Source organism: Eptesicus fuscus, chromosome 5 (assembly GCF_027574615.1).
Source record: "Eptesicus fuscus isolate TK198812 chromosome 5, DD_ASM_mEF_20220401, whole genome shotgun sequence".
Lineage (NCBI taxonomy): Eukaryota > Metazoa > Chordata > Mammalia > Chiroptera > Vespertilionidae > Eptesicus > Eptesicus fuscus.
The window spans coordinates 43294772-43308140 of NC_072477.1; the positions used below are offsets into that span (position 1 = coordinate 43294772).

Sequence of the window (13369 nt, forward strand, 5' to 3'; positions counted from 1 at the left end):
AGGCTGGGCTGGGGGACACCCCCTCCGTGCGCGAATTTCATGCACCGGGCCTCTAGTGATATATAAATGCATAATTACATGATATAAATCAGATATGATGTTTATAAGACTTAGACAATAATTTTACCCAGGTGTGATTTGATCTTTTCTACCACCACTCTTCACAGCATATTTCCTTCTTACTTACCCTCCTTCCGATCCTAACTATCTTTCAGCTCAAATCCCAGCTCCTCTGTAAATATCTTTCTTGATTGTTCCAGACAGAAGGTAATGAAGCCAACATTCCCTTTTTTAATGTCTCTCTTTATTGTCCTATGTAGTTGTCACTTAAGCTTTTTCTTGTAATTCACTTTTTAAGTCTGTCTCCCCAAATAGATTGTGAGTTCCCTAAGGGCAGGCACCAGGACACCTTTTGCATCACTGCAGCCCTCTAGCACCTACCATAATGTCTTGTGCATAATAGATGCTCAACTTGTTCTTTCTTTGAGAATTTCCCAGAAGTGAATAAGTAAGCTCAACAGATCTGGATCTTCTAGAATTTTCAAAAGTCTATCAATCAACTGGCCATCATATGACTGACTATCATTGTGTTAGACATCATGAGAGGTAAAAAAAAAAAAAAAAAAAAAGAAAGAAAGTGTTAAGGTCCAGGACTTTCTAGAGGATTTAGAAATCTCGTGGAGGCAACATTTATGCCTAAGAACCAGTAAGAAGACAACAATTGGGTGCATGTGTATCAAATGAAATTGGATGACGGATGTGAAATGAGCTTCCACATGACAGGGAACATGTCTTATTGAATCTCTACCGCCTCGGCCTCCAGCATGGAGTGGAGTAGGCCCTTGGAAAATATTTGTTCAATGATCATGTCAATCTCTCCTCGAGGCCTTTGGTCGGTGCTGCATGGCCCTCCCGGAACCCACTAGATACTGACATCCAGGACACATTGGGGTTTGGAAATAGGTGTGGAAGGGCGGCATCCCTTCGCAGGAACAGGAGGCAGGGCCCCTCCTTTCACCTCCCGTGGGAAGTCAGATCTCCAACCTGGCTGCCTTGTAGTTCCATGTATCTGCATGGAAGTTGCCCGTCCCTGGGATGCTGGGATCTTGGACGTAAGTGCAGCGGCAGGAGTGGTTTTGTACTATGCTCCGACCAGCTCCATTTCCCAGGACTGGCCCTTTTCCTCTTATTCCCAAGAAGAGACCCTGGGTCCAGCCCGACGATTCCAGTATTGAAACCTTACATTTCCCAAACCATTCCTCCAGGTGCCACCCTAGAACCACACTCCCATCTCCTCAAGTCTGGACAGGATTTTCCACACTCTTGTCTGGAGCCGATTCATAATTGTGGGCCATCCTTGGTGCACCCCTGTTATTTTCTCTACCTTTCTTTGGACCCTGGTCCCCTCTGCTCTTATCTTGCCAGCATGGTAAGTTGCAGGGACAGAGAGCAAGAATTTGAGATGGATGCAGTCACCTCAGTTTTCTGCCGCCCACATCTACTGCAAGACGTGTTTGTATGCAAGATCATGTATGTGAAAGTGCTTTGTAAATTATAACATCCTATACAAATTTATGGTTTTCATTATTCAGTTGTTTTTTTTCTGATTACTAATATAATGCATGCTTACTTTGAAAATGCAAATGCAGAAAACCCAAAACTCTCTGTATTCGTTTCCTATTGCTGCTGAAACAAATTGCCATAAACTTAGTGGCTTAAATGGTCAGATGTCAGAAGTCTCCCTGGGCTAAAATCAAGGTGTCAGGAAGGGATCATTCCTCCTAATGGCTCTAGAGTAGAATCTACTTCCTTGCTGTGTCCAGCTTCTAGAGACTCTCTGCTTCCATTGGCTCATTGTCACTGCCTCCATTTCCAAAGCCAGCAGGACCCTGTGACTGCATTGGCCAGCAGGATATTCCAGGGTCATCTTCAGTCTCAACAGCCTTCAGACGGCCACACGTACATGCTGGCATTTATGGTAACATTCACAGGTTGCAGGGGTTAGGATATGGACATCTTTTGAGTGGGGGGAGTGTTACTCTGCCTACCACACCCTCAGTCCTCCAATGCAGAAATAATAATGTGTAACATCTCTGAGTTCTTTAATTTCTTTTTGCTCTGCATATATTTGTTTTTTCTTTTTATAAAATTATATGTATGTGTGTATTTAGTGTCTCAAAAATATATACACATACTTTGAGTAATTATAAAGGCAAGGCTTATTAAAATACATTTCATTTTGAAAATTGAGCTATCAGCTGTGTATAATATACATATACATACAGTGTGTATACATTTTTTGGGACACACATTATACATATAAATTTATGTATAATTAATAAATCAACAAACTATCATTAATAAATCAACAAACAAGTGTTGGCAAGGATGTGGAAAAAAGGGAACCTTTGTGCACTGCTGGTGGGAATGCAGACTGGTGCACCCACTGTGGAAAGCAGTGTGGAGTCACCTCAAAAAGTTAAAGGTGGAACTGCCTTATGACCCAGCTATTCCACTTCTGGGGATTTATCCAAAGAAACCCAAAACACTACTTTGAAAGAATATATGCACCCCTGCCTTCATTGCAGCACTATTTACAATAGCCAAGATTTGGAAGCAGCCCAAGTGCCCATCAGTAGATGAGTAGAGAAAAAAAGCTGTGGTGCATTTACACAATGGAATACAACTCGGCCATAAAGAAAACAAAAACAAACGGAAATCTTGCCTTTTGCAACAGCATGGATGGACCTGGAGAATATTACACACTAAGTAAAATAAACCAGTTAGAGAAAGGCAAATACCACATGGTTTCACTTACATGTGGAATCTAATGAACAATATAAACTAACAAACAAAATAGAAACAGACTCATAGATACAGAGAACAGACTGACAGCTGTCAGAGGGGAGAGGGGTTGGGGAGATGAGTTAAAACGGTGAAGGGACTGAGCAAAAAACAACAACAAAAAACAACAACCAAAAAACCCTCATCGACACAGACAACAGTATGGTGATTACCAGAGGAAAAGGTGGGGAAGGAGGAGGGAGGTAGAAGAGGGTAAAGGGTAAAGGGTAAAGGGGGAATAAGTGGTGATGGAAGGAGACTTGACTTGGGGTGGTAAACACACAATACAATATACAGATGATGTATTATACACTTGAAACCTTTATTCTTTTATTAAGCAATGTCACCCCAATAAATTTAATAAATTTTTTTTAATAAGTAAATTACCACCATCATAGTGGTGACTGACTCAGGAGAGAGTTGGCAATGGGTGCTAAGTTTTGCGGGTGGCAATTTGATGAGGAATAAGATATTGGTGTACTCTTGGAATACCTTTCCAATAATATTACGTTGTAAAGTAATCAATTACAAAAGCAAAAGTTGCAAAATCAATAAAGTACAAAGGAAAAATTATGATTTTTATGGTGGAGAAAAATGGCTAAAAAAAAGAGAGAAAAGCCACAGATGACAATCTGGGAGAAGATATTTGCAATATGTACAACCGTCAAAGGGTAATAGTTCCTTATATATAAAGAGCTTGTACAAATCAGCATTTATATTATAGTTCAAGTTAAAAGGGGCAAAATATATGATAAGGCAATTAAGACAATCTATATAAATGGCCAGCGAACATATGAAAAGATGTTCATTATCAATAATAATCAAAGAAATACTGAGGAAAACAAGATGACATTTCCCCCCTGTTAGACTGGCAAAAAAAGAAGAGGTTGATAGTATGCCAGTCTCTTCATTGGCACCACAATGCCTGCCAATCAGAAAAGAAACTAAGGTGCTTTCTGAAGTGATGCTGTTTGCAAAATGGCTAGACAGTACTCGAGTAATTTTGCAAACATGTACATATACTGTCAGAGAGCTAACCTACTTCCCTGGCCAAAGTAGAAACACCTTGATGTACTTCCTGAGAACTTCCTCCACTGTCCTATTGAAAACTGTAACACAAACGGCTGTATACTCAAGTATTAACAGGAAGGCATGAAAAAAAAAAAAAAAAAAAAAGGAAGGCATGAGAAGTCATAGCGTGATAAAACCAGAGAACCCTGGGTTAATATTTATCTATCCCATCCATCAACTGATGTCTGAGCTCCTTCTCTAAAAGTCTTGTCACCACCATCCAGCATCTGCTAGAGTACCCTCTAAATTGTTCATTAATTCATTCTTTCAACAAATATTTACTGGACACCTACTTTGTTCCCGGACAGAGATTGTGCTGACAATTGAGTAGGGAGTAAAAAGAGACACAGTACATCTCCTCAGAGAGCTTATGTTCTACAGGAGGAGACAGCTTTAATCAGATAATCATGTAAACACGTTTAAAATTCTAACTGTGGTAAGTGGTGTGAAGGAGAGGTACATGGTGATGTGAGAACCTACAACAGGCGAGTTTGGCTTTGTCAGGGAAGATTCCCCTAAGAAAGCATGGCTTGCGCTGAAATATAATGAATAGGAAGGGGGTTAACTAGGTAAAGAAGAAGAGGCAAGAGCACTTCAGGTGGAGGGGCAGCATGTGTAAAGGCCCTGAGGCAGGAGGTGGTATGATGACTAAAGGGAGCAGAGAGAGGCTGATGTGGTTGAAAAAAAGAGAGAAATAGAGAGGGAGTTATTGTGAGAAAAGACGGGCACATGGGACCAGTCAAGTGAAGGGTGGAATCGTTATCCCAGAACCACAGAAGGGGGGTCACCCTGGGACAGGACCCGCTCACTGCCATGTGCAATTCTCCCTGTACAGAATGCAAATAAATAAAAACCACTAGTTAACCAGCCCCATAGTTCCAGCCTCCCTCCTGCCCCAAAGATGGCAGGTTTAATCCTTCTTTCTCAATACAAACATTTGGGGAGGGCCGCCTCCCCTGCTCCCCGCCCCCTACTTCCCTGCCACTCAGCTCTTCCACCAGAGGCAGTTTCTTTGCTCCCTCCTCCCAGGGTAGATTATTTCTGAATGCCCTTTAGTTGTCCTGTTCTCTCTCAACGTGTGGACCTGAGAAAGGAATGTAAAACCAATGGAGGGCTCAGGAAGGCAAATGGAAACTGATTATTGAACAAGCTAAAAACTCCCCAAACACAAACTCTCACTTTGAAACCATCATCGGACTGAAATGGATAATCATGAACCTGAGAATAACGACTATAAAACAACTAGAGTGCATTTACAACGTTGGCTGGCCAGAGGATATCGGGAGAGGGAGGGCAGGAGGCCTTTTCATCCTTTAGACAGAGGTCTGGTCACCCATCACTAACTGAGGAGCAACTGAACATTTAAAAACAAGTCCTGTGAAGTAGTAGTGAATTTAAACATTATAATCAAGAATGTTACACATCAGAGCCACACATGTCCACATGAGGATCTTCCAGATGAAATACTGAATATGGAAAAGCATGTGGTAGAATAATAACATATAGGATGTTCTGATCTATAAAAAGTTGATGCAACTGTATATTATATATTGGTAATCAATGTGCAGTAAAGGCATAAAGGTGTTGAAAGGAATCAGAGTCCCAAATGTGAGACAGTGGCCACCCCTGGGAGGAGGAAGGGCCACACGAGGAGGACTGGCAAGGAGTACATAGGACTGGAGTGGTACTGGCACCATTTTATTTCTTACGCTGGGTCAGGACACATAATGTTAATTATATTATTATTTAAACTTTTTTATATTTATAAAATATTTTCCAACACATTTTTTTTTTTTAGAAGAAAAAATTGACAACTACGTTTCTGGTGAATTACTAAGAAAAGGAACAGACACAAGGACTCAACTCCTTTCTGATGACTGACATTCTATTTAAAAACAGGTTCTAGACAGGTTCAATCCCTAGATGGCATAAAATAAACTCATGATAAGACACAGGCGGAGAATTAAGGCCCAATCAACAGAGCTATGTGGCATGAGCTGTGGTCACTTAAACGCCAACTGTACCCAAATGAGAAGACCCTGTATTTCCAGACATAAAGCCTGGTCTCACATGGATTGGCAGGGACCGTGTGGGTGCTGAATTACCGTCAGCTCACCCGGTGAGCAGTGAATCTTAGAAGCTCCCTTCCATGCCCGGTTACATGGAAACAGTGTGGAGTCTACATATTTTAGTAGTTCATGCGGCATCAAGTCGACTTACCTGCTGTTCCATGGTGCTTGGGTCAATAAAGGTCACCAGGTCTATAGAAAAGTACCCGACCACATTTCTCAGTTTACAGGCTTTTCCAATTTTGAAGCACATAGAAATGAGAACTTGGGAGTTCACTGAGGCCTGAGGCATGGTGGTACCGGAGGAGATGAAGGGGCCCTCTGCATGCAACTGGTCCCCCGTGGACAGCACTTTGATTTCTCCGTTGGGCTCTATGACCATGTCCACGGTCAGGTTGGTGACACTTTCCACAGGTGGGTATGCTTCGACCACGCCTCCTGGTGGGAAAAGCGTGGAGTAGGTGAAAGGATTCGCTCACCTGGACGGAGCCCACTTAGAGCAGAAGGAAAGAGGCCAGGCCTCGGCAGATGGACTGGGTCTCAGGTTGTGCATCTGCCGTGTATTGGAAGACTCTGGGCAAGTAGCTTCTATTCTCTGAACTTCCTTTCCCTCATCTGTCCAATGGGTGTAATGAAACCAACTGACCAGGTTGTTGTGAGTTTTAGAGGTGCAGTGTTTATAGTATGCAACCCAATGGTTGGCATACAGAAGGGCTCAATGGATGGTAGTTTTCTTTTTTTAAAATTTAATAAATCTATTGTTCTGATTGTTACAATTGTTTCTTCTTTTTACCCCCATAGCTCCCCTCCTCCCAGTTCCCACCCCACCCTCTGCCCTTACCTCCCCCACACTGTCCTCTTCCATAGGTGTACGATTTTTGTCCAGTCTCTTCCCATACCCCCCACACCCCTTACTCCCTGAGAATTATCAATCCACTCCCATTCTATGCCCCTGATTCTATTATATTCACCAGTTTATTCTGTTCCTCAGATTTTTAATTCACTTGATTTTTATTTTTTTGTTTTTATTTATTTTTTCCCCATTTTTTAATTAAGGTATTATATGTGTACACATCTTACTGTTGCCCCCCCCCCCCCCCAACTTAATTCACTTGATTTTTAGATTCACTTGTTGATAGATATGCATTTGTTGTTCAAAATTTTTATCTTTACCTTTTTCTTCTTCCTCTTCTTAAAGAATACCTTTCAGCATTTCATATCATATTGGTTTGGTGGTGATGAACTCCTTTAGCTTTTTCTTGTCTGTGAAGCTCTTTATCTGAACTTCAATTCTGAATGATAACTTTGCTGGGTAGAGTAATCTTGGTTGTAGGTTCTTGCTTTTCATCACTTTGAATATTTCTTGCCACTCCTGTCTGGCCTGCATTGTTTCTGTTGAGAAATCAGCTGACAATCATATGGGTGCTCCCTTGTAGGTAATTAACTGTTTTTCTCTTGCTGCTTTTAAGATTCTCTTTTGTCTTTTGCCCTTGGCATTTTAATTATGATGTGTCTTGGTGTGGGCCTCTTTGGATTCTTCTTGTTTGGGGTTCTCTGCGCTTCTTGGACTTGTAAGTCTATTTCTTTCACCAGGTGGGGGAAGTTTTCAGTCATAATTTCTTCAAATAGGTTTTCAGTATCTTGCTCTCTCTCTTCTTCTGGCACCTCCATAATTCTGATGTTGGTATGCTTGAAGTTGTCCCAGAGGCTTCTTACACTATCTTCAAAGTTTTGGATTCTTTTTTCTTTTTGCTTTCCTGGTTGAGTGTTTTTTGCTTCTTTGTATTTCAAATCTTTGACTTGATTCTTGTTATCCTCTAGTCTGTTGTTGGGTCTCTGTATAATATTTTTAATTTCTAGTTGGTCCTTTTTCATATCCTCGAGGGTCTCATTGAATTTATCAGCCTTTTCTAGAAAATTCTTGAAAAGAACTCTACATCCAGTCATTTGTTTTCCTCCATTTCTTTTGTTTGTGATCTGTTTCTTTGTCTTCACATTTTTGCTGCTTCCCTGAGTTTGTAGGGTGGCTTTGTGTGCTGGGTGTCCTATATGGGCCAGTGGGTTGGCCTCCCAGTTACCTGAGGTGGACACTCTTGGTGAATCCCTTTGTGGACTGTGTGTACAGCCTTGTTGTAGTTAAGTCTTTTTTGTTGTTGGTGTCACTGGGAGGAATTGACCTCCAGGCCAATTGGCTGTGAGGATGCTGTGTCTATAATGGAAGAACTGCTGTGCTAGTGAGATGCTTATGGGGCATGACTTGCTTCAATGGGGCTTTGGTGCTCACTGAATCTGCCTCTTGAATGTGTCACTTATGGATGTGAGTAGTTGAAATCTGGTGTTGTCTCACACTGACCACTAGATACACTAGTTTCTGGATCTCCAATGGGGTGCAGGTCAGCTACTGTCTGAGGCCACCCAGTAGGAGCTACAGCAAGAACTATAGTTTTCTCCTCTTTGCTTGGGGTTTGGAGGTTTTGGAGCTGTCTGACCAGAGCTGCAGTTTGTTTGGTTAAGCTGCGATAGGGCAGGCCATTTATATGCAAAAGCTGCTTCGTGGAGCTTGGGTGGGTTTGTAGATTGTGCAAGGCGGGGTCTCAGGGAGTCACTAGGCTAGGGCGTGGCAAACAGCGATGGCTGCCAGTCAGCCTTCTCTGTGTCTCTGCATTTCCAAGTCCCTGCATCCCGCGCCCCAGTGCAGTAAACAGTGATTGCTGGGCGCACCTCTGCAAGAAAGCCACCCTCACTTTCCAACCTGATGGCAGACAGTCCAGCTTCTCCCCGTAGGAGTTTGGTTCCCCAGCGTCTCCTCAGAAACTGGAGTTCAGAGTAATCGGGAGCTTGTCTCCCTTCAGGTTGAAAGAAACAGTGCACCCAGACACCCACTGCCAACCCGATTCGCGCATCTCCGTACTTCAGCTTTTCAGTGCTTGTGCACGTCTCAGTGCTCTTTTCTCTTTCCTTCTAGTTGTAGAACTTCCACTCAGCCAGCTTCCCGTGGTTCTGGGTGATAGACATTTTGTCTTTTAGTTGTAGTTTTGAAATTATTGTGCAAGGCAGCAGTTTAGGTGTTTACCTATGCCACCATCTTGTTTTCTCCCAGATGGAAGTTTTCTGATCATACTAAGGGAGGCACCATAAATATCCCTAAATATATGCCCATCTACACTAATAAAAGAGAAATATGCAAATTGACTATACCTCCACGACACCCACCAACCAATCAGGAGTGCGTATGCAAATTAACCCAACAAAGATGGTGGGTTAATTTGCATACACAGGCACGGAGCAAAGACTGAAGAGGCTTGGCTTCTCTGCTGTGGTCAGATCTGAGAAGCCTCAAGGCGTGGCTTCTCCGCTGTGGCCGGAGTGAAGGCCTTGGTCCTGGGTGCAGGAGGATAACCAGTGCTGGCAGCCAGGGGAAGGAAGGCCTATTGCACGAATCTTCGTGCAACTAGATTACATAATCTAGTTAATTATATAAATGATGAATCTAAGACCAATAGGCAGATCCCTTAGGGGCAATTAGCTGCCCATGGCCCACAGTTCATACTTTGATGACTAGTGCTCTTTCTGTTCAACTGCACTGCTTTGTGAAGTTTTGACAGGTTAGGGCTTTTATCAGGCATAAGAGAACATTGACCATCATGTCGGCCAAAGGACTCCTATTGAAAGCCAGTTGTAAATCATTTTTGAAAATGCAGAGCCAGGAGATGCTGCCATTCTTGAGGGACAGGTGTGCCTCCTCCTTGCTGATAATGAGAGCTTTATAATTTATCATATTTACCTTTTACTCTGCATACAAAAATCACAAATTTGATGCTTAATCACAGCAACAATATTACCCCCAGCTAATTTTGTGGGCTAGCCCAGTGGTGTTCACAAATATCACATGGCCCTGGCTTTCTGTTTTTAGGCCTAACATAAGTCTTACTATAGATATCCCATTTGTAGAAAACAATTTTAAATATTACTTGTAAAGAGTTAGATGATGTAATTTAAAAATCAGAACAGCTAAGTGTCCCCTAGACATGTGGTCTCAGGAGCCTGACAGTATGAAGATAAACTTGGTCTGTTATTTCACAAACATGCTGGGAGGTGACCTCTGCCCACAGGCTTTGAGCAGCATCCACGGTGAAATCCTGAGACTTTAGCGGTTCTTAAATGCAGCCATCTGTTATTTTATGCAAAGGCACTTTCCTTACATTTCTAGAAATGTTGTTGGAACTGGCCCTAAAGAAGGCTGAGTTTTAGAAGGAAAATGGACTTATTTTTTGGGGGTTGGTTTGAGATATGCTTTTCTTCAAATAAGGCCTACTAGGGTGTGCTGTACCTAATTGCCAGCTGTTGGGGAGTTAGCAAGGTTAACTCAATAAAACAACAACAAAATCCACACAAAAAACACACCCATCGAGTCTCTCTGATTTAGATAACTTTATGACTTTAGCTGTCACATACATTTCAAAAGACAGTGCTTCAGTAGAAACATATTGTCCTTTATACTTACACTAGAGGCCCTTTGCACGAAGAATCGTGCAATAGACCTTCCTTCACCTGGCTACTGGCACCAGTTTTCCTTCCGCCTTCTTTCAGGGTGGGGGCTTGGACCCCAGCAGCGGCGGCAGTGTGGGGCGGGAGCTGCTGGGCCCCACGCCGCCATCCACAATTGGGGTGCCACCACTGTCACCACCCAGGTCCCTCAGTGATAGGAGGGACCCGGGTGCCACCGCTGCTCTGACCGCGATTGCTGAGGGGCGGGACCGGGTGCCGCTCCAACCGCGATCGCTGACGGGAGGGACCCGGGCACCTATGCCTCTCTGACCGCAATCACTGAGGGGCGGGACAGGGCGCTGCCGCCGCTCCCACCACGACTCTCGCCGGCCCCATCGGTCCCCCCTCAGTGGCCGCTGATCCGGCCGTTGAGAGGCCACCCTGAGTCCCGCCCCCCAGCCTCCCTCCGGTCCAATCGAGGGCGTAGCAGAGTGATGGTTATTTGCATATTACCCTTTTATTAGGTAGGATGATTACTTTAAATTTTTACTTCAAAGTAGCTTATTTGTATGGTCCTCTCAGCATCATGACCACAATGTTTTCACTGTTAATTTTGTTCCTTTCAAAGCAATTAATTCCTTTTTAAAAAGAAAACGGTATTGCCTTTGACATAATCCTATGGCAATGCAGAAATCAAATTTGTAGGACATTTTGTGGCCGTAAGCACACTTGAGAGAGCAGAAATGAAATGAGCCAGGCAATGGTGGGAGATGGTGGGTGGTGGCCTGAGGGTCAGAAAGCCTGGGGGACAGCCTTGTTCAATCAGTGAACATTTACTAGGCCTGATGTATGCACTAGGCTCAGAGCTGGGCAGAGGTTTGAAAACACATGACTTACTAGAACTGGTTGTTGTTGTTTTTTAGATGTGCTAAAATGGTAGGATCTCACTGTGTTCCCATTCACCACGTGGTAGTGATTTTGCCCAAGTCACTTCTTAGCTTTGAGCCTGTTTCCTCATTTATAAAATTGGTTCTTTAATAAAGCTATTTCTACCTCTTATAAATAGGCACTGTTTATAATATGGCTGAAAGAAAGACAAGGAAGGAAGGAAGGAAGGAAGGAAGGAAGGAAGGAAGGAAGGAAGGAAGGAAGGAAGGAAGGAAGGAAGGAAGAGGGAGAGAGGGAAGAAGGAAGGAAAAAAGAAAGAGAAAAAGAGAGATAAAGGCTGAAAGAAAGGATAGAGATGAACAGAGGGTCAGGTGAAGCCCAAACTTGTGGTTATACAGCTCCGAGGAGACAAGACAGGGGCTGGGAACACTGTTTCTACTCTGCAAAGATCACAGGAAAACACACCGATTAAAGGAAGGTTTGCAGGCTGACCTTGGACGATCTGGGAACTTCCTAATATCCTGTCCTGGATGGAACTGGAGATCTTCACGTCTTTCTCTCTCTTCTAACTTAAAAAGGATCCCTTCTTCTTCTTCTTTTTTTTTTTTTAATCCTCACCCAAAGATATGCTTTCATTGCTGAGAGAGAGAGAGAGAGAGAGAGAGAGAGAGAGAGAGAGAGAGAGAGAGAGAGAGAGAGAAACATCGATTGCCTCTGTACTCAATCAGACCTGGGATTGTACTTGTAATCTTTTGGTGTATGGGACAACGCTCCAACCGGCTGAGCCACCTGGCCAGGGGAAGAATCCCTTATTCTTTTGGTTGTTTTGTTAATCTTTACTCGAGAATATTTTTCCATTGACTTTTTAGAGAGAGTGGAAGGGAGGGGGAGAGACAGAGAAACATCGTTGTGAGAGAGACACATCAAGGGGCTGCCTCCCTTGACTGGGAAGGGGATGAAGTCTGCAACTGAGGTAAGGTGCTCTTGACTGGAATAGAACCTGAGACCCTTCATTTCTCAGGCCGAGGCTCAATCCACTGAGCCAAACCACACAGGGCAAGAATCCCTTATTCTTGACCATTTTCTTTTGTTGTTGTCATCGGTACCTTATTTTCTTCTAGTTATGCTTGGGGTTGACTCTTTTAGTTTCGTTTTTCTGTCAGTGGGTACATATGGAAATTTGTGGAGTTACAGACATTTAGATATGAGAGAACACTGGAGATCATGCAGCAATATCTCCCCCACCTGTGAAAACCCTTTTCAACATTCTTGTTAGATGGCTGGCCATCCAACCCCTTGCTTAAATAATTCGTGAGCAGTGTTGGCTAAGCCCTCCAATCCTACCCTGCCCACCAGCGTATTCCAACAACCAACAGGTCTCGATGCTCTCTCGCACACTGAGCCAGGATGTGTTCCTTGATAAATATCCCACCGGCTCTGGGCTCTGGCCAACACTCCTGGAGAAACACAGGCATAGCCTTTTGTTGACTCTATTACATAACAACAGAGTGATTTGGGGCAAGGTAGCTGATCTCTTGTACTGCAGTTCCTTCCTCTATAGGATAAAGGTGATAATGGTACCCACCTCATAAGATTATTAGGAGGACCAAATGAATTAACATACATGTACTTAGAATAGTGCCTGGAACACAATATGCACCATTGGTGCTTACTATGCTATCGTCACTGCTATTAGCATGATTGTGCTGTTGCTGCTGCTGTGGTTACCATATAATATTACAGTATTATGATATTATTACATATTGATGTTAATATAATATTATCACCTGATGGTGGTGAATAGATGAAAATATATCTTCTGTAGTCTGTTACACTAGCCTTCTCTTTTCATTCACGTGGGTAAGCATATAAGAATATCTGCCTGATGCTGTAACCTCCTAGAGAGTAAGCGGCACTGCATGGGTGTCTCTGGGTGTAACACTCCCACAGGGATCTCTGCCACTGGGGATAAACATCATTTGCTCCATTCATTCCCTCATTCACGGGCC

The 13369-nt window shown here is 43.2% G+C and overlaps 1 protein-coding gene across 2 annotated transcripts in view; it reads right to left on the reverse strand.

Annotated features, from left to right (window-relative positions):
* Nucleotides 1-13369, reverse strand: part of IQCH (IQ motif containing H) — a 219378-nt gene that overhangs the window by 49201 nt on the left and 156808 nt on the right. For both annotated transcript variants that reach the window (XM_054716102.1, XM_028141857.2), the window contains one exon: nt 6136-6422. In XM_054716102.1, coding sequence (XP_054572077.1) covers nt 6136-6422 — 287 coding nt within the window. The remainder of the gene's footprint in view (nt 1-6135; nt 6423-13369) is intronic.